At 44.0% G+C, this 26,531-nt stretch overlaps 1 protein-coding gene across 1 annotated transcript in view; it reads left to right on the top strand.

Moving 5' to 3' along the window:
• GDPD1 (glycerophosphodiester phosphodiesterase domain containing 1) overlaps nucleotides 1-25,044 on the top strand; it is a 104,602-nt gene extending 79,558 nt beyond the window's left edge. The window contains exons 6-11 of the mRNA XM_044283945.1: nucleotides 9,727-9,816; nucleotides 13,741-13,874; nucleotides 15,614-15,673; nucleotides 17,005-17,056; nucleotides 17,608-17,778; nucleotides 24,703-25,044. Coding sequence (XP_044139880.1) covers nucleotides 9,727-9,816; nucleotides 13,741-13,874; nucleotides 15,614-15,673; nucleotides 17,005-17,056; nucleotides 17,608-17,730 — 459 coding nt within the window. The 3' untranslated portion in view covers nucleotides 17,731-17,778; nucleotides 24,703-25,044. The remainder of the gene's footprint in view (nucleotides 1-9,726; nucleotides 9,817-13,740; nucleotides 13,875-15,613; nucleotides 15,674-17,004; nucleotides 17,057-17,607; nucleotides 17,779-24,702) is intronic.
• The last annotated feature ends 1,487 nt before the right edge of the window (nucleotides 25,045-26,531 follow it).

The raw sequence follows: 26,531 nt of genomic DNA, 5'->3' as shown, positions 1-26,531 counted from the left end.
TTGTTTTACTATCCTCAGAATAGGTCACTAGTATCTGACCGATGGGGGTCCCTTAAATCAGTGCTCCTCAACTCCAGTCCTCAGGGCCCACCTACCAGTCATGATTTGAGAATATCCAACAGAATGAACACCTGTAGTAAGTTCTGATGCATTAACACTAATTATATCACCTGCTCAATACTAAGGAAATCCTGAAAACATGACTGGTAGGTGGGCCCTGAGGACCGGAGCTGAGGAACCCTGCTTTAAAGGGAGTCTGTCACCTCATTTTCATTTTTTAAACCACCATCAGCATCCTCTGTACACCTAAACAGCATGCTAGATGTTTGCTGGCATTTATGTTGACTGCTTGCAGCTGAAAACAATCTTTTTTGCCTTAGCAAATTACTCCTCAAGTGCCCAGGGGAGCGTTATCCATTGCTGCATGTGCCCAAACTCTCCTGTCCTAACGGACCATAGCTTATCCCCTTTCTTCTCTATTGTTACTTCCCTCTCCCTGCGACATTACTCATCCTGCGCCTGTGCATTAAGAACACCGCTATAAGCATTTGCTTCACACAGGGGCGTAACTACCATAGCGGCAGACCATGCGACTTCTATGGGGCCCAGGGCAAGTAAGGACCCAGTCTTAGTTGGGATTATCTCAACTTCTACTGGAGGTGAAAACTTGGCCAGAACTCTACCCTCAAGTCTAAAGGAACAACTTTTAACAAATGAGGCAGTGTAAAAATGGCCCAAGGGTCATTGAAAATGGTTTAGGCAGAAGCCCTTCTGTCCTGTGTGGGCGGCCTCATTTGATCCTTGCTATGGAGTCCTTACTTCTCTATGTACGCCATTGGCTTCACAGCTTGCAATGCGTATGTGCAAACCACAGGCCCGCCAGAAGAATAGGAGCTGCTGTGAAGTCCATGTCCACTTTCCCCGAGGGGATGAGTGACATCAGTTAGGACAGGAGGGCTTCAGCGTATGCAGTGGTGGGTAATGCTGCCCCCCCCAAACACTTGGGGCCTAATCATCATAAGGAACAGAGATTGTTTTCTGCCACAAGCTACCAGCAAATATGGCAACAAACATATGTTCAACTTCAGCATGCATATAACAGCACTGCGACACATTCCAGTCATACCTGTGTGTACTCTGTTGGGGTAATTTATCAAATTGCTGTAAAGTAGAACTGGCTTAGTTGCCCATAGCAACCAATCAGATTCCACCTTTCATTTTTGACAGCTTCTTTGGAAAATGAAAGGTGGAATCTGGTTGCTATGGGCAACTAAGCCAGTTCTACTTTTCACCAGTTTGACAAATTACCCTGTCCAGAAAAAGTGCTTTTATTCTACTGGAAAACAGCTCCCAAGTGCCCGGCTAGGCAGGGATCGCTGTTCCCTGTGACTTTAGAAGGGGGAAGGACTGCTTTAGCTGCTCATATCTTGGGATTGGTAGCGGCGAGAGATATGGGCTGGCATTACAGCATTATATCAATTACGTTGGAATTTATAGCTGTTAGATATCAGGATGCAGTGAAGGCAGCTGAAAGTGAAAGTACAAGCAGGTTTCACTGGTTTCCTTCCCGACTCAATTTATAACAGCTATACCTTCTATGTAATTAATATAATGCTATGGTATTGTTTGAAAGCTAGGAATGCCATCTTTCGAACATGTCCAGGCCCATATCTCTAGCTGCTACCAATCCCAAGATATGAGCAGCTAAAGCAGCCCTCCCCTCTTCAGTCTGGTTTGCTTTGGGCACTGTTTTCCAGATAAAGAAAAGAACTTTGTGGACATGGAATAAAGACACACAGTACGCACTGGTATGTTTGGATTGCATTTGCAATCTTCTGTGGGCAGCGCTGTTAGTTTTGTAGGTGAAAATTACGTGACTGACTCCCTTTACGGTGTGCAGCTTCTGTCATCAGGAACATGGGTATTAATATTAAACTGTCTGGCTTTAGACATGTGCTAATGTCAGCTGAAGCTAAGTCGTTGCCCCTTCCTTCTAGGTGCCTCAGTTTTTTTTTGTGAAAAATAAACTTTTATTGTATTCAAATGAGCCTCTACAAGCAATGGGGTTGTTGCCCCTACTCCTTGAGGCTCTGTTCTCCCTCCTCTGGGCATGCCCTCATCATGCTGATTGACAGGGCCAGGCAGGATGACATGAACACTAAATCTGGGAGGCATCTAGAAAGAAGGGACACGGACTGTTAGCCTCAGCTGGCATTAGCACACGTCTAAGGCAGCTAGTTTAATAACCATGTTCCTGATGCCATAAGCCCTTTAGTTTCAATAGTTTTTTATTTTATCAATAAAACAAAGAAGTATTCGGACATAGACACCATCACAGTAGTCAGATGAGAAGGTGCGTTATGACAATACATCAGTGGGCGCAGCCACTGCCACACAATAATGCACAATACACCATAACCGTACATATCAGCAGTAACCCAGGTGTAACGCCAAAACACCTACAGGTGTTATCCACATTCCGCAGCATAGGCCATGCCGCCGTATACACCAACAGTATAAACAGATCAAACCAAGAGCTGTGGATTACCACAGAGCAACCTAGGGTAAGGCCTCCTCTAGGGAAGAGGAAATAACGGAGGGATGGGGGAGGAACACACATAAGGAAGGGTTAAGAAATACCCGTATCGTATTTCAGCTGTATCTCCGCTGCTTCCGCCTGTATCCCGGACTCCCTCCTCAAGGGGAGTAGAAGGGACTACTGATCCACTCACTCCAAGTCGCCTGTCTCAATTTAATGGGTATGGTTGATGGGGGTAATGAATGTTCATACCTGCAAGTCTGATTAATCTCTTGTATAACTTCGAAAATCGAAGGAGGGATCTGACTTTTCCAGTGCCGGGTAACTACCAATTTGGCGCTGAGCAAAACATGGCCTACAATGTGTCTATTCGGGAGCGGTATTTCCTTAATCCCAATGAACAACAAGGCCAACTCAGGGGATGGGTCTATTTTCCGCCTCGCTAAATTTGAAACCAAACGGAAGACTGACTTCCAATAGTCGTTTAGGATGGGACATGACCATAGGACATGGAGTAAGGATCCGCCTCCTCCACAGTTTCTCCAACAGTATGGCGATGTAGAAGGATAAATTATATGAAGTCTCTGGGGGGTAAAGTACCAATGTAGGATGGTTTTTAGACCTGCCTCATAGTGAGTGACACACTTGAAATTTGAAGCTACAAATCCAATAGCATCAGTCCATGAGTCCTCTGAAAAGGTCCTATTTAGATCCCTTTCCCATCTGAGGACAGGAGGGGATTTAACAAAAGAAGCTTTATCCCCCAGTATGTCATAAAGTGATCTTGTGGAGTGTTTTCTGAACAAGGAGGGAAACTGGAATAATCGCATCACGGATGAGTTGATCTGTGGAGGGGATTGAAGGGTCTTTGAAAGGAAGTGACGTATTCTTAAATATGTGAAAATTTCAGAGTGAGGTAATGCAAAAGCACTTTGAATGGTAGGAAACGGGAGAATTGAGTGGTCAGCTATCAGTTGGGAAATAGTGATGACCCCTTTATCTCGCCAAGGCGCTAAGTTAATGTCGGGTATGGACAACTCAATAGCCCGTGTGGAGGCTATTTTGAAGAGCTGGGATGAATCATCTTTCGATGCCTTATGTATGGTGGTCCACAGGGCTCCCACATGCGATATTGTGAGCAGAGTGGGTGCGAGGGAAGCAGGACCCCACAACAGGTGGATTAAGTAATCCCTAACCGGAACGTGTTTCAACGCATGGCTCTCAATCTGTTGCCACGCTTTTTCATTACTCGACGCCCACCATTCCCTAGCAAAGGAAAGGCCGATTGCTATAAAATAATCTCTAATGTTTGGGAGACCCGCTCCACCAGCGCGTCTCCTTCTGGTCAAGAGTTCGCGAGCTATCCTAGGCTTAGAACCTCCCCATATGTACTTGCCCAATAATGCCTGGGCTTTCTGAAAAAATGCAGCTGGGATCGGGATTGGAAGGGCCCGAAAGATATAAATCAGCTTAGGCAAGGTCATCATCTGGAACGATGCAATCCTACCCACCCAAGAGATTGTCTGCATAGAGAAGCTCGCGAAGTCCGTAGACAAGGTATTGAGAAGGGGGACATAGTTCTGTGTGTATAATAAAGAACAGGGCGAGGTGACCTTGATTCCTAAATAGGGAATCTCTGAACACTGCCAGTCCAGGTCGTGGGAAGCTTTCAGAGTGGCTAAATCTGCAGGTGAAATGTTGATAGGAAGGGCCTGAGATTTCGAGCTATTAATCTTGTAATACGAGAGGGAGCTATAGTGAGAGATCACATCGAATGTGGCCAAGAGGGATTGTGAGGGGTTTGTCAACGTGAGAATGATGTCATCAGCGTATAGGGTAATTGTGTGGGCTCTATTGCCAACTACAATCCCAGAGATAGTGGGCAGGTTTCTGATGTGTTGTGCCAGTGGCTCCAATGCCAAAATAAATAGAAGCGGCGACAACGGACAGCCCTGTCTCGACCCGTTAGTGATTATGAACGGATCCGACAGGATTCCATTAACCCACACTCTCGCCGAGGGGTGCGAGTACAGACTGGAGATGGCATGAATAATCGGACCTGAGAACCCCATCCCTCGGAGAGTGGAAAAAGCGTAATCCCAATGTAAGCGATCAAACGCTTTTTCGGCGTCCAAGGTCACTGCAAGCATTGGAAGAGAATGCACCTCCGCAAAGTTAACCAAATCTACAATGCGTCTGGTATTGTCGGAAGCCTGTCTTCCCGCCACGAAGCCGGCCTGGTCCGGATGGATCAAGGAGGGGATCAGGGGAGAGAGCCTGCTTGCAATGAGCTTGGCAAAAAGTTTTATGTCAGAATTTAACAGGGAGATCGGTCTGAAATTCTGGGGCACATCAGGGGATTTGCCTGGTTTAGGAATTGTGACCACTAAAGCTTCCAACATGTCCGCCGGGAATGGGTCACCCGCCATTACCCTATTAAACAGACTTAGTAGGTGAGGGAGAAGGGCGGGTAAAAAATGACGATAATATTCGTTCGACAACCCGTCGGGGCCCGGGGATTTACCCTGGGGTAATGACATGACTATTTTGGTCAATTCTTGGGAGGAAACAGGGGAGTTGAGAGATAGAAGTTGCGCTTCGTTTAGAGTGGGCAAGGACGCTTTGGAAAGGAAGTCCGCCACCAGTGTCGGGTAATCTTGCGGCAGAGGGGTATGGTCTTTTAAATTGTACAGGGTTTGATAGTATTGTTTGAATTGATCGGCTATGTCTCTTGGGTCCATCAATTTCGCCTTTGTAACCGGGTGAAGTAAGTATGGGATTTTGGATTTGGCTTGTTGCTTTTTAAGCTGCTGGGCCAAGAGACGGCCGGCCTTATTTCCCTGAGCGTAGAACTTTGCTTTCAGTCTAAGAAGAGATTTATGATAGTTTTGCATCAATAGAGCACTCAATTTATTCCGCGCTACTCGGAGGGAATTAGAGCCGTGTAGAGTGGGGGATAACTTGTTGGTAGTTTCCAGATCCTCTATTTCTTTCAAGATCAACGCTATCTCCCTCTCCCTGTGTTTCTTTAAGTTAATATTCAATTTAATTAGGGAGCCTCTCATGAAGGCTTTATGGGCCTGCCATAAAACAAAGTCACTCGAGACAGAGCCAACGTTGAACTGAAAGAACTCTGAGAGATGGGCAGACAATTCCTCAATGTATTTAGGGTTATTAAAAAGAAAAGTGTTGTTTCTCCACACTGGGGCCCTGTGGGATTGGTACTGTTCTTCAAGAGTGATAGTGATGGGGGCATGGTCAGACCACTTTATCAAGCCTATCTCTGAGGAAGTAGTATGAAGTAGGGAGGTATGGTCTACCATAAAAAGGTCTATCCTGGAATAGGAGAGATGCGGGACCGAGAAAAAGGTATAGTCTCTCTCCAGGCTATGTTGGGCCCTCCACACATCATACAATCCCTCTGACTGCAAAAAGGGGGCTATACCCACATCTGTTCTACGGGAGGGGGAGGAAGAATCCACGGTAGGTTGCAGGACCGAATTAAAGTCTCCACAGATAATCAGTTTACCTTGCTTAAGTGAGTGAACTTGGCGCAAGACTTTATGTAGGAACGCCAACTGATGTGAATTAGGGGCATATATATTGACGAGAGTGTACACTATATTATTGATGGAGCACACTAAGATCACATATCGGCCAGAAGGGGCTGTCTTGGAGGCAATTAGGGTGAAAGCTACTGTGTTTTTAACTGCAATAAAAGTACCTCGTTTTTTCCTGGAGAAGTGTGAGTGAAAGACGTTTGAAAAGAGGCGATGATGTATTCGAAAGGCGTCTGCTTGGAGTAGGTGGGATTCCTGAATGCACAGCACATCGGCATGAGAAGCCAATGCTTCAGACCAGAGATAGGTACGCTTTTGAGGACAGTTGAGGCCTTTGACATTGAAGCTCATAATCTTGAGACCCATCTCTACCCAGTGCAGGACACCTATATATTAGGAAAGCAACGGAGATACAACTTCAGCTCAGTGCAATACAAAATGGAACTATAAAATCAGACAAATATTCCTTAAAATGACAGATGTAAAAACAACTTTCCTAGACAGAGAAGGAAGGGTTAGACGACAAAGGGAGGAAGGAAAGAGGGTTAGGACGGGATAGGATGGGAGGCGACTAACCAGTCACCTAGACAAACTAGGGGCGAAAGTCCACTGCCAGGGCTGGCGAGGTAGAGAACAAGTAGAAGGAGGTAGGAGATCGCACCGGTTCTGTGTGAGCAATAGAAAATAGCCCTTTATTAGAGTCCAAATGCCGTGTTGGTTCCGTCATCCGGTGGGTTCCATACATTCAAAGTGTCCATTCCTGTCAGGAGTGCTATATATCAAATGGAGGGGCCGTCGCAGTCCCTATGAAGAATGAATAAGGTTATAATGAGACAGAGGGATTATCTCCAGTGGACTTAGCAGATAAAGGGATACCCCAGAGCTGGAGGAGATGTTTCCCCTCATCCAGATTTTTGATCGCATGGACTTGCCCGTTCCTGCGAATAAGAATTTTCAGGGGGTATCCCCACTTGTAGGGGACATCACTGTCCTGAAGAGCCATAGTTATAGGTATTAATTCTCTGCGACGGCGGAGCGTAAATCGGGACAAGTCCGTAAAAAGCTTCACCGTTTCATACGGCGCTGGGAGTGGATGCTTTCTTCGCGCCACTGACATCATGGCTTCCTTGGTATGAAAAAAGTGGATGCGAGCCAGGGTGTCACGCGGGATATGGGACCCTAGATGAGGGGGCTTTGGAATCCTGTGAGCTCGATCTATAATCATGTCTGGACCCGGAATCTGAGGCAGGAGCACTTTCATGAGGCCTTTCAAGTATGGTTGCAAATCCTCTGGGGTCACCTCTTCAGGGATGCCTCTAAATTTAATGTTATTGCGCCTGGAGCGATCTTCCATGTCAGCAATCTTTAAATTAATGGCTTCAATCTGATCCGCCATTTCATTATGAGCGTCAATAAGCTCGTTTTGGGACGCTGCAAACTCGCCCATTTTTGTTTCAATATGGGTAATTTTTCTTTCAGCTGTCTGTACTCTGGCGAGCACGGGGTTAATGAGCTTCCCCATATCAGTGCTAAGAGAGGATTTTAAGGCCAGCAGCATATTCTTTAGAGAATCCTCAGTGACTAAATTATTAGAAGCAGGGAAACTCTGGAACGGGTCTTCTGGCTGCTCAGCAACAGGAGACTTGCTAACAAAGTCACTGACCTGCCCAGCATGTGGTTCGGCGAGGTCCAGGTTCAGCTGCTGGGAACCTCTAAGTTGTGGCCACTCGCAGAGGCCCGCGCTGACTGAGGGGGATCGGGCGCCATCTTGTCCAACATGTGCCGGATCTGCGACGTCTGCAGGAGTCGGAGGGAGCGATGGCTGGGGGCCATGAAGGAGGTGAGTCAGCTCCAGATGGTCCGGTGGAGACGGGGAGCGGACTGCAGGTGAGGGCGACGGAGCGCTGAGTGGGGATGCCGGCGGGGATTCCGTCATGCGGTCGGCGCCATCTTTCCCTCTCCCCCTTGTGAAGAAAGAGTCCACTGACCCGTACTGTAGCTTCGGGAGGGACTTCTTCGGTTTTCCCATGGCTGTAGGGGACGGCAGTGATGGCGGTGGGAGGAAGAACGGCCACACAGAAGCTGATGGTTATGGGCTGGCTGCGGAATAGTCGCTGCGGTGCAGGAGCTCCTCTAACATGCGGCCATCTCGCTCAGCAGCCAGGCCACGCCCCCTGCCATATGCCCTTTAAAGGGAATCTCTCACCATGATTTTGAGCCATCTACAGTAATGCATGAGTAGTATTGCAGAGAAAAAATACAGATCACTATTTTTTATTTTTTAAATGGCCCCTTTCCTCTACTGTTAGTGCTCAGAGCTGTACATGCGCAGAGGACTCCTCTCCATTATGTTAGCACAGCAGCTCGGACTGTTCATTTCAGTGCAGCTTTGAGCGCTGACAGCGGAGAAACGGGAAGAGGGATTTGTACTACTCATGTGTTACCGCAGGTAGTAGGCAAATATCATGGTGACAGATTCCATTTAATAAATGAAAATTAGGTGACAGACTCCTTTTAAAAGAGAGGTGACAGATATTCTTTCAAGGGGGTTGTCTCATCTCAGACAAGGGCGGCATACGGCTAGGATATGCCCCCATTGTCTCATAGGTGTGGTTCCCTGCACCTATATAGAGAACGGAGCTGCGCAGCCGCCCTCCGTTCATTTTCTATGGTACCACTGAGCGCTGGCTTGGCTATTTCCAGCAGGCCCATAGAAGTGAATGGGAGCGGTGGGCGGTCATGCGCGTTAAGCTCCCATTCATTTCTATGGGGAGATCGCTTGGTGGTGGCTAGACCAGCCACCACCTTGCGGGGATCCGTTCCCGATATAGGTGTGTGACCCGCACCTATAAAACAATGTAGGCATATCCTAGCGATATGCCTCTAGTGTCTGAAATGAGACAACCCCTTTAAGTATATAGTTGTCCCTTACCAATCTGGTTCTGTAGCTGCATCTTTATGAGAAACTTATGGATACTTAATCTAAAGGGGAATGTGCCATGAAACCCCCAGCAGAAATCCAAGGCGGCTCTTTATATTTCTGCAGTGCCAGCTGCCGCGGGTGCAGCTAACACTTGGTGGTTTCTGTGCAGATTCAGATTGCATGCAGTGGTTAGCAGATTTGCTGTGCTTTTCACATGGATTGCGTGCAGAAATCAGTGAAAAACCGCCACAGTGTGAACATACCCTTAGGCATTTATGACGTGATGGGCTATCGCAGGGCGAGACGGAGACTGGCATGGTAAAATGGCTGACAAGCAGTTTCTTTTCTCTGCTGTTTTGCCCAGTACTTATGTTCAGCATAGGAATCATATGGGACGTACTGATTACTAGATATGCATTGCCTGGGGTAGTCCGGGTCTTTCATATGGATAGCCATTCCTTAGGATAGGCCCTCAGTGTACGCACACCCACCGATCAGCCGAATAGCTTTGTTCTTTCCATTATGCTTGATATAAAGGTATGCCTTTTTACTTCCCCCGAATCAAATACAACTATTAAAGTGAGGGGAACAAATAGAGAGGGCGGCGGGCACCCTGCGGTGCCATATTGTGCACGAACCTTTTGGAAATGAAACACGTGGGAGGTAATGTTCACCTTTAATGTGAGTTCTGTATATTCTGGCAGGTCTCAGAACTGGTAAGAGAACACAGGAGAGAGCACCTGACAGTGTGGGGCAACGCCAACTACGAGATCATTCAGAAGTGCCATAAAGAGGTGAGGGCGGATGAACTGTGTGCAGTTATGTATTAAAGAGGACCTGTCCCCTCTCCAGACATGTCTGTTTGAGTCACTATGTGCATCCCCCATGTAATAACATTTCAGGAGAATCTATTCTTATGACTCTATGATGTGCCATTCCTGTATTATTCCTGCTAGAAGTTGTGAAAGAATTACTAGAAGGTCCAGATGGGTGTTACCAGTTGGGGGGGGGGGGGGTGTCCCTGCATAGTCTGACACTATCCAATCAGTGATGCCAGTGTCAGTCCCTTATCTGGTAACACCCATCACTGCAAACTGCTAATAATTCATTCATAAGAAGAAGAATGGCACAACATAGAGTGATATAAGAAGATGCTCCATAATAAAACAGACATATCAGGAGACTGGAGGCTACATGTCTTCTTTAAAAATATTAAAATTTCCTCATATCCCTTCATTTTAACAGGAGGATTATCTTTCTGTCCTGGTTTCCATATAATGCTGACATTATCATATTTCCCTGACAATCATCAGTGATATATTTCGCTTCTGTCGTCATTATCTCAGGATTACTGTACTGCTCTCCCCCGTTCCCAGCTGTTTGACAAATTAAACCCACTTGTTTTTTATTTTACCTCATCGTTACCCTTTGTGAAACCCCCTGACATATTCCTAGACGTTTAGCTCTGATACCAGTGATTTAGCAAGATCAATAAAGCCTTCCACCCAAAAATATGTTCTCAGCGCCATCTACTGGAGAACTCCGTGTAGTGCAAGAGCCAGGATGTGTATTGATCTGTGGTGTATAGAGGCCCACATTTACTACTTTGACTGCGCCTAGACATTGTCATTTATTGCGACAACATGTGGCACAAATTGCTACAATTCTGGCATATAAATGTGGCAAAGTAATCCATTTATTAGGTTAGACATAATTGTCAGTGTGATAAATTTGGTCCATGTCTAGGGAACTTGTCTAAGGCCCCTTTCACACGAGCGAGTTTTCCGCGCGGGTGCAATGCGTGACGTGGACGCATAGCCTGACCCATTCATTTCCATGGGTCTATGTACATGAGTGTTTTTTTTTTTTGTTTTTTTTTTCACGCATCAGTTCTGCGTTGCGTGAAAAAAGCAACATGTTCTATATTCTGCGTTTTTCACGCATCCCTGGCCCTATAGAAGTGAATGGGGCTTCAGTGAAAAACTCATTGCATCTGGAAGCAAGTGCGGATCCAGTCCGTTTTTCACTGATGGTTGCTAGGAGATGTTTGTAAGCCTTTAGTTTTTTTTTTATCATGCACGTGAAAAACGTACTAAAACGCATTGCACTCGCGGGGAAAAAAATTAAACAACGGAACGCAATTGAAGACAAAATTGACTGAACTTGCTTGCAAAATAGTGCGAGTTTCACTGAACGCATCCGGACCTAATCCATCACGCTTATGTGAAAGAGTCCTAATGGGCAGTGATGGTCAGTTCGCAGTGTTCGGCAGTTCCGAGAACAGCCCGATGAAGGCCCCCGGCGGCTATTCTCGGATCTGCCTGCTCCCGGTGACCGCATTTGATTTCAAACTGGCTCCCGACACAGGTAAGGGCTTACCTGTGCATCGCCGGACGGGTGAGTCAAGATGCCAGCCCGCATGTGTTCGCTGGTGAACACTGCGAACTGACCATCACTGCTAATGGGGTCATTTATCAAACTTGTGTAAAGTAGAACTGCCCATAGCAACTAGGGATGAGCGATTTGCATAAAACTTTGTTTCAATGCTGTACGGAGCGCTTTCTCTAGAATTTATTGGCTCCTATGAGCCAAAGTTAAACATTTGTTGTAATAAGCAATATAATACTTGGGTTTGGAGCAGTGTGAAAAAAATAATTTTTGTTACTTGCAAACTGATCCTGCAAATATTGAGACTTCGCCTAATAACTTCATAAATTGTTTTCTACTGTAGAAAAAAAAACATTTCCCACTTGAAACCGAACCCGAGTTTGGGAAATGTTTTTTTACAGTAGAAATCAATTTATGAAGTTATTACACAAAGTCTCGCGGTAGTATGCGAAGTCTCGCGAGACTTTGCAAAGTAATAACTGCGGCTCATAGGAGCTCGCTCCGTACAGTATTGAAACAAAGTTTTATGCAAATCGATTTCGAATGTTTCATCCGAAGTCGATTCTCTCATCCCTAGTAGCAACCAATCAGATTCCACCTTTCATTTTCCAAAAGAACCTGTCCAAAATGAAGGGTGGAATCTGATTGGTTGCTATGGGCAACTAATCCAGTTGTACTTTATACCAGTTTGATAAATGCCCCATAAGTTTACGCAATCTACAGGATTAGTTTATCTGCCTCATTGTGTTTTTTTGACTATAGCATGATTCAACCTTCACTGGGATTTGCCTCATGGCCTTCAAAATTCTCCTGTATTTGTAGGAACATGTGGTAGGAGGGTGGCATCTCCTAGTCAGAATATTAATGTATAATGTCTCTAAAACCTCATTGAAGTTAGATTTGCGCTTCAGAGTGGTTTGCCGGTCTCTCAATATTGATGACGTATCCTCAGGATAGCTCATCAATATCAAATGATTAGGGGTCTGACAACTTGACCAGCTGCCGAGAAAAAAAAAATCAGTGGATGGAGCTGGAAGCAGAAGGCTCCGTCCACTGTGTAGTGGCAGCTCAGCCCTCATTCACCTGACGTGAATCCATTTTAAGATTATTGGACAGAATGGGAAAGGTCTTAAAACTTTATTACACTAATATTAAGTCCATTTTCCTTTAGAGTGTAATGTCTAAAAATTACTATGTGGTGGATTATGAATGCAGGAGAGTAACCAAATGAGAGTTAGACCCTTCGGCGCACTTAAAGTTAGAAACCCAAAGCCTCAGACTGCACTACTGAGAGATTCTAACCTTACTGTTCAGTTTTGTCCTAGAGGCTTGCTGAAATGTGTTAGAAAATGTGGCTCAGATATATTTCCGGACTAGATTCTTGTGGATCAGTATAGATCAGTCCCAGCAAGTTCTTACTCAGATCAGTCTTTTCAAATCTAAATAGCCATCATATAATAATAGTCTGTGAGACAATAGCGGGATATACTCAGCGCTCCTGATCTACCACCTCAAGGTATTTTCTTCAGGACAGTCCACCACTTCAGAGTCTCTCTGACGGACATTTGTTCTCCTCACATGTGTAACTCTATATGCTGTCTATGGCAAAACCTCCCTTCAGGTTTTTGGACCTCTGGCAGCCAAGCATACTAATAGATGAAGAACCATGAAAAATAGAGCAACACTAGCTAGATTATGATATGCATGGAGCTCCACACTTCTTTATTGTACTTACAGGATAAAACAGTATTACAGGGGTTTTCTGAGAATCTGATATTGATGACCTATTCTCAGGATAAGTCATAAATATCAGATTGGCAGGGGTGACACCTGGGACCCCGCTATTTGAAGATGGAGGGGAGCTCTGTTGAGTGACGAGGTCTCCTCACACCTTGCCAAGCGCAGCTTTGTCCTTTGTATAGCGGTTGTGCGGCTCAGGCTCTTTCACTTGTGAGTGCAGCGGCCTCTTCAAACAGCTGATCTGGGGGGTTGCTGGGTGTCGGACCCCCAACTATCTGATATTGATGACGTATTAAGGATAGGTCATCAATATCAGAATCTCGGAAAAACCCTTTAAAAAACTAATCGCAGATGGTACCTGACCGGTTTAGCTTCTGTCTTTTTCATATGTAGGGACTGATGTATCCTGATCTGCGAGGATCAGGTTCAGAGATATGTCTGTGCTGTATGGACCACATTTTCTAATGAATTTCATTTTCAAGCGTGCTCTGAGTTAAAACCTTCTGGCCTCTATGTATATTCGCTGCGGGACTTTCGCTGATCTCCTCACAGCAGAGTTTTATTTGCATTGTATGTATTTGTAATTCTAGAACGGCAGCATCCCTCTGCTTTTCTGCGTTCAACGGGTTCTGCTCCTGGTTGGACTATTCTACACAGGACTCCTGCCCTTCTTTCCGATTCGAGAACAATTCTTGGAAATTCCAATGCCTTCTATTATCATGAAGTAAGAAATATCACATTCTTACATTTTAAAAGCAAAAGCTTACCTTTGATCATTCATATGAATGCTATGTGTGTAACATATGTATGTATACAGTCATTGATTGCAAAAGGTAGTGTGTGATGTGTTATCACTAGGAATTTAAGTACTCCCCTGGGGCGTCCCCGGGTGATAACAGCTGATCATGGAGTGTCTGCAATTTATCTGCTACGATCTGCTCTTTGTCAGGTTGTTTGGACAATTGCAGGACACCGAATAACACATTGTAGACATCTGTGGAGAGAGCTTATCATACTTCCATCACTGCCCCTCTGGCTTTGCAGGTCCTGGGTCTCCCTGCATCAACATTGACGCAGGTCAGATGACTGCTGTGGCTAGTCACTGGGGCACGTGACCCAGTGACGTGCTGCATGGGTGACACGTCACAGCTGTGGCAAGTGTTGATGCGGGAATACTCAGAACCTACGTAGCTGGTGGGGCAGCGATAGAGCTTGAACCCAGTGGTGGGGATCAGGTAAGTATGATTAGGCTACTTTCACACTTGCGCTAGGTGCGGATCCATCTGGTATCTGCACAGACGGATCCGCACCAATAAATGCAAACAATGGCATCTGTTCAGTGCGGATCCATCTACATAACAGCTTTTTCAGATCTGAGTTTTCACGATCGTGAAAACTCTGATCCAATAGTATATTCTAACACAGAGGCGTTCCCATGGTGATGGGGACGCCTCAAGTTAGAATATACTAAGAGCTGTGTACATAACTGCCCCCTGCTGCCTGGCAGCATCCAATCTCTTACAGGGGGCTGTAATCCGCGCAATTAACCCCTTAGGTGCTGCAGGGGAGGGAGGGGGGGGGGCCGCACTTTCCACCAATGCTTTTAATACGGGGGGGGGGGGGCGCCTCACTGGCCACCAATGCTTTTAATACTGGGGAAGGAGGGGGGTCTGGTCCCTGCTGCCTGGCAGCACCCGAGGGGTTAACTGTGCGGATCACAGCCCCCTGTAAGAGATCGGATGCTGCCAGGCAGCAGGGCGCAGTTATGTACACAGTTCTTAGTATTTTCTAACTTGAAGTGTCCCTATCACTATGGGAACGCCTCTGTGTTAGAATATACTGTCGGATCTGAGTTTTCACGATCTAACTCAAATCCGATGGTATATTCTAACATAGAGGTTCAAGTTAAAATATACCATCGGATTGGAGAAAACTCTGATCTGATGGTATATTAATAGGGACTTCAGACTTTACATTGAAAGTTAATGGGGGACGGATCCGTTTGCAATTGCACCATATTGTGTCAACGTCAAACAGATCCGTCCCCATTGACTTGCATTGTAAGTCAGGACGGATCCGTTTGGCTCCGCACGGCCAGGCGCAAGCAGCGTTTTGGTGTCCGCCTCCAGAACGGAATGGAGGCGGAACGGAGCCAAACTGATGCATTCTGAACGGATCCTTATCCATTCAGAATGCATTGGGGATGAACGGATCCATTCGGGTCGCTTGTGAGAGCCCTCAAACGGATCTCACAAGCGGAACCCCAAATGCAAGCCTTAGCACCGTGGGTCTGGCCATGATGTGGCGTTTGTAAAAAATAAAAATAAAAAGAGAACAAACATTTGTTGTAATAAGCAATATAATACTTGGGTTTGGAGCAGTGTGAAAAAAATATTTTTTGTTACTTGCAAACTGATCCTGCAAATATTGAGTTTAAACTGTGTATTCTATGTCTTTCTGCAGGCTTAAAGATCCCTCAAAAATGAGCAGAAGTCACAAGCTTGTCGTGTGGCTGGCAGATGCGTAAGCAATGCTTTACCCATATTTATTTAAGAGGTTTAGTATGTAGCATAGTACATAAGGCCGAAAAAAGACATTTGTCCATCCAGTTCGGCCTGTTATCCTGCAAGTTGATCCAGAGGAAGGCAAAAAAAAAAACCTGTGAGGTAGAAGCCAGGTTATAGAGACATATCAAAGGTTTTGATCAGTGGTGGTCGGAGTGCTGAGACCCCCACCGATCGCTGTAACAAGGAGAGAGAAGCACTCACATTAGCACACTATATCCTCGCTGCAGGAGACAAGCTACTGGCCCATCTCCTGCAGCAAGAAGATAGAGCACACTATGAAAGTGCTTCTCTCACCTTGTTCTAAGGATCTTGAGGGTCTCCGCACTCAAACCTCCACCAATCAAAAAGTTTTATGAAAGCTCAGTGACCTTTTAATGACCATGATTTTTTTTTTACTGTAACATTCCAAGAACTTTTTGATTTTCCTGTTGGAGTAGGTAGATTTGAGGGCTTTTTTTTCTGTTGGTCAAGTTGTATTTTTCAGTGGCACCATCTTGAATATATAACATTTATGAATTAGCTTTTTTAGTAGAGGAAACAGGTACAAATACGTGATACAAAATTAGTGTAGGGTTTTAGAGGGAAAAATTTCCTTTTTGTGTCACTGATTTCCGAGAGCTATATTTTACAGTCAATGTAGCCATACTTTGCTTTGCAGCATGACTTGCCGTTTTTATTAGTACCATGTTCGAGGTACATATGATTTATTGAGACTATTTTCAGTTTTTTGTTTTTTTTTGTTTTTTTTTTTACACAGGGCAAATGCTTTCAGTTTTTTACGCAATGTGTTAGTTTAAAATTAACTTTTTTCTATAGGTTATTGTGATTGCAGTGATAACCAAATATGTATGGTGATTCAAATAATTTTTCATGGAAAAGGGGAATCATTTTTTCTGTATGGGGGAAGTGTATATTTGCACCAGTTTTTGCCCCATTTTCTGGTTTTGAACATAATTAATGTTTCAGACCATTTTCTTGCCACTTTTTAAAAGTGATGAGGAGTTGTAAATAGTGGAAATTATAGTGCAGAGATGGCACGAACCATTGGCAACTTTCTAATGCCACTAAACTGGCGCTGCTCCTCATTTGAGGACAGAGATTGGGAAAGTAAAATTGTAGGAGTCACATCTCCTGGATACCATTAGAACTTCTTATCATGGCGACCAACATAACCTAAAGACAAAAGTACTGTATGTAGCTGAACAAGTAGAGTATTTCTCGGTCATTTGTATTCACCCTCAGTATTATCGGCTCTGGATTTCATGTGATGCGTTTTATTTGTTTCAGATTAATTATGAGAAAGTGCCTATTCGAGCACCTGAAAGCTCGAGGAATCCAGGTACATATAAAAAGAATATACCGTAAATGTATATGTGTGTTATATATGTATAGATAAATGAACTTTGGGCAGCACGGAGTAGTGAGAGGCACACTGATTTGTTTGCCACTTTCGGTATGTGCTGATGTGTGGTTGTGGAGCATTCACTGCATAATCCTAGCAGCTCCCATGTGCTCCCACTACTTCTGCCCACCAGCTGCTGATTGACAGATTCCTCAAAAGAAGAAAAATAGGGAGAAAGCTGTCAATCTGTGACAGTTGAATAGGGAGAGCAGCAGCCTATTGATAACTGTGACTCTTCTTATATAGGTGCTGCTTGGATTATACACTGTGTTCTCCACAGCCACCTAATATTAGCTGAAATTGTCACTACTTGATACTGCCCTTCACGAGGGCCGCATAAAGTTGATGGCAGGTTCCCTTTAAAATGATGGCATAACACTAGGATTTGCCACTGCTTCCTGATTATTCGGGGTCTGACTTATTCGAGGACACCCTCTGACTGAAGGAGCTGCTTTACAGCCATTAATAACCTTATCTTTTAATCACAGGTTTACATTTGGGTGTTGAACAATGAAGAAGAATATAAAAGAGCCTTTGATTTGGGTGCTACTGGTGTAATGACGGATTATCCTACGCGACTGAAGGAATTTCTGGAGCTTTACTCTCACTGAGACCGGTTTGAAGAGCCAGTCACCGAAGTGACATTACTGTACAATAAGGTCATCATACCTCATGCACGGCCGTCTAGTAAATACTTAGATACCTATACATATGTATTTAAGGGGATCTTCTATAGTTTACATCTGTAAATAGTACAGAATCAAGACAGAACCACTAGGCCGTAAAGTCCACATCTGTTCCTATGGACTGTTTAGCGTGGAATGTGCACAGTATTTACTTAAAGGGGTTGTCCAGGTTTTGTTTTGTTTTTTAATGCCCCCAGCGGGACCTATGAAGAGGGCTAAACCTTCTCCTTGCCTCTCCATGGCTCCTAGGCTGTCTTCACCAGATTTTCAGTCCCCGCCAATAAACTTGCTGCATGGACAGCGTGACGTGCACTGCTACAGCCAATGACCTGACCTCAGTAGTGACATGCCTCAAGCTGAACATCACTGCTCGGTCACATGCCACTTGGAGGACACGTCAACGCAGGGGCCGGTCATCGGCTGCAGAGGCCCACATCCATGCAGGAAGTTAACAGAGAGGAACCAAAAGTCTGGTAAAGACAGCTTGGGAGCCATGAAGCCCGATTAGGTCTTGACAAGTCCCACTGAGGAAGAAGGGGGTATTTAAAAATTATTCTGCACAACCTCTTTAATAAAGAATGATACTTTCACATATAATTAAATCAGATTCATATTATTATTGCAGAAGGATGTGCACAGAATGACAGCCTGTATATAAAGGTGTTCTCCTGAAGTAAAAAAAACGGAATTGAAGTGAGCATACTATATCTCCACACAATGTGAACCTCAGCAGCAAGTGGGACATCTACATTGGACCTTAGTCCTGTTGTGGCCTAGACTAGTAATAGTGTGAAAACCTAGGCCCAAGGGATGACTCTTGCTCATATTTTCTAATGAATTTTGGTCTTCAGGAGCAACTACAGGGATCGCAACTACAGACACTCCCGTGTTTTTAAAGGGGTTGTAAAGTTTAGATTAAAACCTTCCATAAAATCCTGAAATGTGAAGATTGGCTATTCAACACTTATTCCCTGTCGCTCATGACCACTGCAACCAATTACTGGCCTCAGCATTTTACAGCAGTGATATTTACCGTATGTTCATATTTTTCCTCTATAGAGATGCGGTCTGTGAGCTCACTTCAATAAACTTTTTTACTCCCTGCGGATCCCTTTAGACCTCGTGGAGCCTTGCTGTCCACTTCGAAATAAGCAACATACTGACTGACAGAAGGACACGTAATAGTAATGGTCACTGGTTACTCATTGAATTCATGTTCTTGATTTTATTTTGAGGCCGTCAGTCTGGAGACATTAAAATCTAACTTCTGATAGTTTTCTATGACTTTGATATTAACAGTTTTTATGCATTGAGATTCTTTCCTAAGACGCCACTGACTTACACTCCCAAAGACTTCTGTATTAGACTCGTGCTTGCAAAGCCGTCTATACAATCTGTACAAGCGCTGACTGTACAATATACAGTAAATGTTCTGTTCATCTACAGTGCAAGTGATTTCTTAATGTCCATAATACCCAATTATTTTCATACATTTGCTGAATACAAATCCCTGTATGGCAGCCATTTTTGATGAGATTCTAGCCGTCCAGTTTTGTACCACAGACACAGTTATGCATCTTTCTTTACCGCTGTAATTCATATGTATTTTTGTAACTGCAAAGTGTGTTCCGAGTGTTTTATACTGGTGACTTTTCCTCAGGATAGCTTACCAGTATCTGATTGGTTGAGATCCGACTACTGGTCCCCCCCGCCATTCAGCTATTTGAAGAGGTCGCCAAACTCTGTTGAGCGCCAAACTGTTGTGATGCTCATCTGTCACATGGCCTATGTGCAGCTCAGTCCTATTCAGTTGGGTGAGCTGCTCTTCAGACAGCTGATCGGCCAGGTTTCCAGGAGTCGGACCCCCAATGATGACCTATCTTGAGAATAGCTCGTCAGCAGAAAACCCCTTTAAAGAGTACCTCCACTTTATATTTCCAGTGTGCATATAGAGAATTATAGAAGATTTACACAAGACCACTTTTTAATATAAAGTGCCTTGCAAAAGTATTCACCCCCCTTGATTTTTTTCGTATTTTGGTGCCTCACAACCTGGAATTAACATGGATTGTTTGAGGATTTGCATCATGTAATTTACAGAACATGCCCACAACTTTGAAGATGTTTCTTTTTTTATTGTAAAGCAAACAACAAATAGGACAAAAAAAAAAACAGAAAAGGTCAATGTGCATAACTATTCACCCCTCTAAAGTCAATACTTTGTAGAGCCACCTTTTGCGGCAATCACAGCTACAAGTCGCTTTGGATAAGTCTCTATGAGCTTGCCACATCTTACCACTGGGATTTTTGCCTATTCCTCCTTGCAAAACTGCTCCAGCTCCTTCAAGTTGGATGGTTTGCACTTGTGAACAGCAATCTTTAAGTCTGACCACAGATTTTCTATTGGATTAAGATCTGGACTTTGACTAGGCCATTCCAACACATTTACATGTTTCCCCTTAAACCAGTCAAGTGTTGCTTTAGCAGTGTGTTTGGGGTCATTGTCCTGCTGGAAGGTGAACCTCCGTCCTAGCCTCAAATCACGCACAGAGTGGTACAGGTTTTGCTCAAGGATATCCCTGTATTTAGCACCATCCATCTTTCCTTCAAGTCTGACCAGTTTCCCACTCCCGGCTGCTGAAAAACATCTCCACATCATGATGCTGCCACCACCATGTTTCACCGTTGGGATGGTGTTCTTTGGGTGATGTGATGTGTTGGGTTTGCACCAGACATAGCGTTTTCTTTGATGGCCGAAAAGTTCAATTTTAGTCTCATCAGACAAGAGCACCTTCCTCCATACATTTTGGGAGTCTCCCACATGCCCTTTCGCAAACTCACAACGTGCCTTTTTGTTTTTAGCTGAAAGTAATGGCTTTCTTCTGGCCACTCTGACATAAAGCCCAACTCTATAAAGTGTGCGGCTTATTGTCATCCTATGTACAGATACTCCAGTCTCTGCTGTGGAACTCTGCAGCTCCTCCAGGGTTACCTTAGGTCTCTGTGCTGCCTCTCTGATTAATGCCCTCCTTGCCCGGTCCGTGAGTTTTGGTGGGCGGCCGTCTCTTGGCATGTTTGCTTTTGTGCCATGTTCTTTCCATTTGGTTATGATAGATTTGATGGTGCTCCTGGGGATCATCAAAGATTAGGATATTTTTTTTATAACCTAACCCTGACTTGTACTTCTCAACAACATTGTCCCTTACCTGTTTGGAGAGTTCCTTGGTCTTCATGGCAGTGTTTGGTTAGTGATGCCTCTTAGTTGATGCTTAAGGTGTTGCAGCCTCTGGGGCCTTTCAAAAAAGATGTGTATATGTAATGACAGATCATGTTACGCTTAGATTACACACAGGACATCATTTCACTAATTATATAACTTCTGAAGGTAATTGGTTGCACCAGAGCTTTTTATGGGCTTCCTAACAAGGGGGTGAATACATACGCACATGCCAATTTTCTGTTTTCTATTTCTAAAGAATAGTTTTATTTATATATTTTTCTCATTTCACTTCACCAACTTAGACTATTGTGTTCTGATCCATCACATAAAATTCAGATTAACAAAACATTGAGCTTAAGGCTGTAATGTAACAAAATACGAAAAAAAAAAGTCAAGGGGGGTGAAATACTTTTGCAAGGCACTGTATATTCCCATCTCCTTCCATTTTGCTTTTGCAGCTGTATGTATATTATTTTCCTGCCATTCAAAAACGTTTTGGTTGGCGAGACAGCTGACAGTGACAGCCTGCTAGTAAGCTACATTTACATTCAGCAATAATCATCACTGCTGTATGAGAATGAAGGATCACTATCACGATCATTCATCCCCCATACAGTTTCATAGTTTTTCAGCCACTGATCCCTTTTTACGCAGGGCGATGTGCTGCCAAGACACAATGATGGGCGTTTAGACGTTATTCACACTGTGTTTGCAGTTCACATTCAGCCTATGCATCCAAAAATGCTGCTGGCGTATGCGCCAAATATGTCTACAGACCTGATGTCTGGCTGGTTTTATGTCATCATGCATTTTTTTAAAATGCATTGAAAAGGCCTCTTAAAGGATAACTGTCACACTTAGTCCCTAATTTCAATTTTCATATATGTAGTTACTAATAGCATGATATTCCAGAATCAGTTACTATTAGACTGACTTACCCCATATTTAATAAGATTCAGCCCTTAGTAACCAGTCTGCATAAAACTGCAATCTCACTATTCAGTTAAGATGGCCGCCACTGCCCTCACCCTGAGGCTAATCCCGCCTGCCCTCACTAGCCAGTAACAATAGCCCCCCAAAAGTGTCAGTAACCAGAGCCCTCCCCCCTAAAGGGTTAATCTCCTGCAGCACAAAGGGGTCCTCTTACTATATGTTGCTTTCATTTATACACTGAGCAGACGGCAGATCTCCCTTCCCTGGTCTGCGCTGTTTCAACTCTACTTCTCCAGCTCTGCTGAGTGAGGGAGCGTCTGCCAAGCGCAGGGACAGGGAGAAGTGCACACAGCCCAGGCACTGTTATCAGCTGCTGGGGAGGACCTGGCTTTAATCATTTACTTACAGTCCCTGGCTGTCAGTATTCTGACCTTGCACGCTGCGTGCTTCTGCGTCCTTCAACACATAGACGGACCATGCCTAGCAATCCTATTTTAAGCAGAGGTAAAAGTAGGCAGTACAGGGAACAAAACTGTGGAATTAAGGGGTAATTGAATACACAGTGAAAAGTTGAAATAGGGCCACCAAGGAGATATTAATCACCACAATCCAATGCTCCAAAAAAAAAAAAAGATGACAGTTATACTTTAACAACCCTTTCCATCTTAGAGGCATGCTGCAAAAACATACAGACACGCCCTTAGACAGACAGATCTCTACCCTACCTCTCTGTGCCTCCATTTTCATACATACGTATAAATCTGTACATATACAACAGAACTAAAATTGCCACATATATATATATATATATATATATATATAATTGCTCCAATATACAGTACCTGAGAGCCAGTACAGCAGCATACAAAAGCCGTACAGGATCTGTCCTCTGCATGGCGGAATTACACATACAGCCATGTACTGTACATATGCAGACATGCATGTACACACATGCACTTACTAACACGCAAACCCTCATGCAGATATAAGACACTTAAAGGGACCCTGTCATCAACTCCATGCTGACCTCACTGAGGGCAGCATAAAATAGTGACAGAAATGCTGATTTCAGCGGTGTGTCACTCATGAGCTAATAGTAAGTGGTTGCTGAGACCCAGCATCATAATCATTACAGCTCAGGCCTGGAAAAGAGTCACATCTACCTGAGAAGAGTCCTGGTTATTCATAATCTCCTGCTCTCTCACCCATCTGCTGATGATTGGCAGTTCTCTCCTAGAGAGAAAGGGAGAAAACTAGGTAGAAGACTGTCAGTCATCAGCAGGTGGGCAGGAGAGCAGGAATTCATGACTAACCAGGACTCTTCTCAGGTGTCCGGGACTCTATTCCAGGCCCAGTCTGCAATGATTGTGATATTTTTTCTCAGCAACCACTTACTTTTAACTTATAAATGACAGACCGCTGAAATCAACTCACCTGTCTCTATTTTATACTACCGTTAGTATGGGCAGCATAAAGTTGATGACAGGTTCCCTTTAACTGAGTGCAGGGCACAAAAGCAGGAAAGCAGCCATCTTTATTATAGAAAAACCATACAATGCTTATGAACGGACTCTTGTTATATGACATACTATGTCATTTTTTTTATATAAAAGTGGAGGTACTCTTTAAAGAGGACTTTTCCCCTTTCCTCACATGTCTGGTTTAGCAACTACTAGCATCCACCATGTAATAACAATTCTGGAACATCTATTCCTATGACTTCCTGTGCCATTCTTGTATTATTCCTTCGAGAAGCTATGAAGTTTACAATGAATGTACAGATGGGTGTTACCAGCTGGGGAGGTGTCCCTGTACAGTCTGACACTCTCCAATCAGTGCTGCCCGTGTCAAACTGTGCAGGGACAACCCCCAACTGGTGACACCCAGCTGGACCTTGACTGCAAACTGCTAGTAATTCATTCATATCTTCTAAAAGGAATGATAAAGGAATGCCAGCGCATAAAGTCATAAGAACAGATGCTCCAGAATTGTTATTACATGGAAAATAGAAGTAGTTACTAAAACAGACATGTTAGGAGAGGTGATAGGTCCTCTTAAAGGTAAAGCTGGGATTAGTACAAAGGCTACACCCATGGATACGACTGTATCCGTTTTGTGGTCTACAAATTGTGGATCTGCAAAACATGAATGCGGTCCGTGTGGCGTGCCCATTTTTTGTGGACCCATTGACTTTAATGGGTTTGTGGTCTGCATTTTGCGGACACAGTCTATCATTTTGCAGAATGGATATACGGATGCGGAACGCTATGCACGTCCGTATGTCCGTTCCTCAAAAAGTACATACACATCCTATACTTGGCTGCAAAATGCAAACCATGGACCCGTTCAAGTCAAGGGGTCCGCAAAAAACGCAGACGATATCCATATTTCGCAGATTCGCAAATTGCAGACCGCAAAATACATATAGTCGTCTGCATTAAGGCCTAACCTTAAGACATTGCTAATGGCTATTGACAAAATGACTGATGACAGTGGGCAATACTATGGTACTCATGTGTGTAACTAATGCAGATAGCTTGAGAATACCTCAGTCACTATGGGGGGTATAGAAAATGATCCGAAAATTTGTTCTGATTGAATCTTAACTACTGTAGACAGATATTTGGAAATATACAACTAGTTATATGTCCTTGGATATCCATTTATAAGATCTCAAAACTGTTTTAAAGTGTAGGGATGGCGGGTTATTTATTTGTTAATCTTGGTTGAATTTTTATCCTCAGTTGGAACATTGGAACCATAGAGCAGATGTGCATGTATGAGACGCCATAACTCTGAGACCTGCAGTCACGTCACTGGATTACATGATAGGTTACTGGACAATTGCATGGTACATGTGCTAGCTTGCCATTCATTCTGACTCATCAGTTCTCTTGCATGCACCACAGCATATAGATCTAGCCCATTGTTATAAGGAATTCTTGCTGATATGAAAAGCCATGAAATATCTAAAAACGGCAGCAAGAAACCACCTGGACTCCAAAAATGTCTTCACTCTGTACTAATTCTTCTATATAGAGTTTAGATCATGGGAAAATCATGTAATAAAATATTTTATACATTCACTGTGTCATGTGTCTTCTTGATTGAGTTTTCTGATATGATATACTATATGTGAAATGCTGATTTGATATACAGCTCCAATGCAGATGCTTGTGTCTCCATGGTAACAGACCACAAACAACCCCAGTGTTCTACTGTAGTCGTGTTAGTCCACTCCCTCTGCCCCTCCTCTTCTTCTTTTGCTTTACGTATCTGTGTTAAAAGGAACCTTCTATCAGACGTTTACCATAGATTAATGCCCTATATTTGATTATTGTATTTGCATTTTTGTATTTAAAAAAAGTGGTTGAATGATTTTATTCATATCATTTTTGAAGTCACTCTATGTATTCTAGTTCCTGTCCAGAGTCTTTAACGTCATGTCTTGAATTTTAGCACGGCTGACAGTCTCACTTTACACTCTCAGACAGACCATCACTCAGGCCAGGCAGGTGTGAGGTGTGATGACTCTACAGCACCTCCCCCCAGATTCTCCATAAGGGCTCATTCACAGGACCGTATTTATCGGTCCGCATCCGTTCGGCAATTTTGTGGAACGGGTGCGGATCCATTAATTTCAATGGTGCAGCAAAACATGCGGACAGCGCACCGTGTGCTGTCCTGCATCTGTAGTTCTGTTCCACTGCCCTGCAAAAAAGATAGAGCATGCCCTATTCTTGTCCGCAATTGCGGACAAGAATAGGCATTTTCTATCATAGTGGTGGACTTCAAATTGCTACGGTCATGTGAATGTTGCCTTAGACAGTTCTGGCCTTACACTAGGCCATTCCAAGACATGTAAATATTTCTCATTAACCTCTCCAATGTAGATTTAGCATTATGTTTAGGTTCATTGCCTAGGTTTTCCTCAAGAAGTGCATTTTATTTACTGCCATCCATCTTTCCTTCAATCCTGACTTGTTTTCTAGTCCCTACTGATGAAAAGCATCCCGACAGCATGATGCTGCCACCACCATGCTTTCCTGTGGGAATGGTGTTCTGGGGGTGATGGGAAGTGTTGTGTTTGTGCCACACATAGCGTTTCCCAAGTTGAAACAAAAGTTCCATTTTAGTCTCGTGACAAGAGATGCTTTCCATGTTCCACGTTTTTTTTCTGGTTACTCTTCCATAAAGCCCAACTTTGCAGACTGGACAGCTTATAGTGGTCCAGATACTTCCATCCCCACTGTGGATCTTTGGAGCTCCTTTAGTGTTATCGTTGGTGTCTTTGTTGAATGTCTGTTCTATGTCCTCCTTGTCTGGTCTGTGACTTTTGGTAGGTGGCCTTCTGTTGTCAGGTTTTGTAGTTGGGTCATATTCTTCCCATTTCGAGATTATGAGATATTCAAAATTTGGGATGTCTTTTTTTATGACCCAACCGTGTTCTGTACTTCTCCACAACTTTATCTCTTATCTATTTGGAGAGCTCCTTGGGCTTCATGTTGCTTGCTTAGTAGTGTTGCAGACTCAGGGGCTTTTCAGAACCAATGTATTACTACTCACATCAAGT

The sequence above is a fragment of the Bufo gargarizans genome, chromosome 3 (genome assembly GCF_014858855.1).
Source record: "Bufo gargarizans isolate SCDJY-AF-19 chromosome 3, ASM1485885v1, whole genome shotgun sequence".
In the NCBI taxonomy this organism is placed as follows: domain Eukaryota; kingdom Metazoa; phylum Chordata; class Amphibia; order Anura; family Bufonidae; genus Bufo; species Bufo gargarizans.
This window is presented reverse-complemented; position numbering and strand designations above follow the sequence as displayed.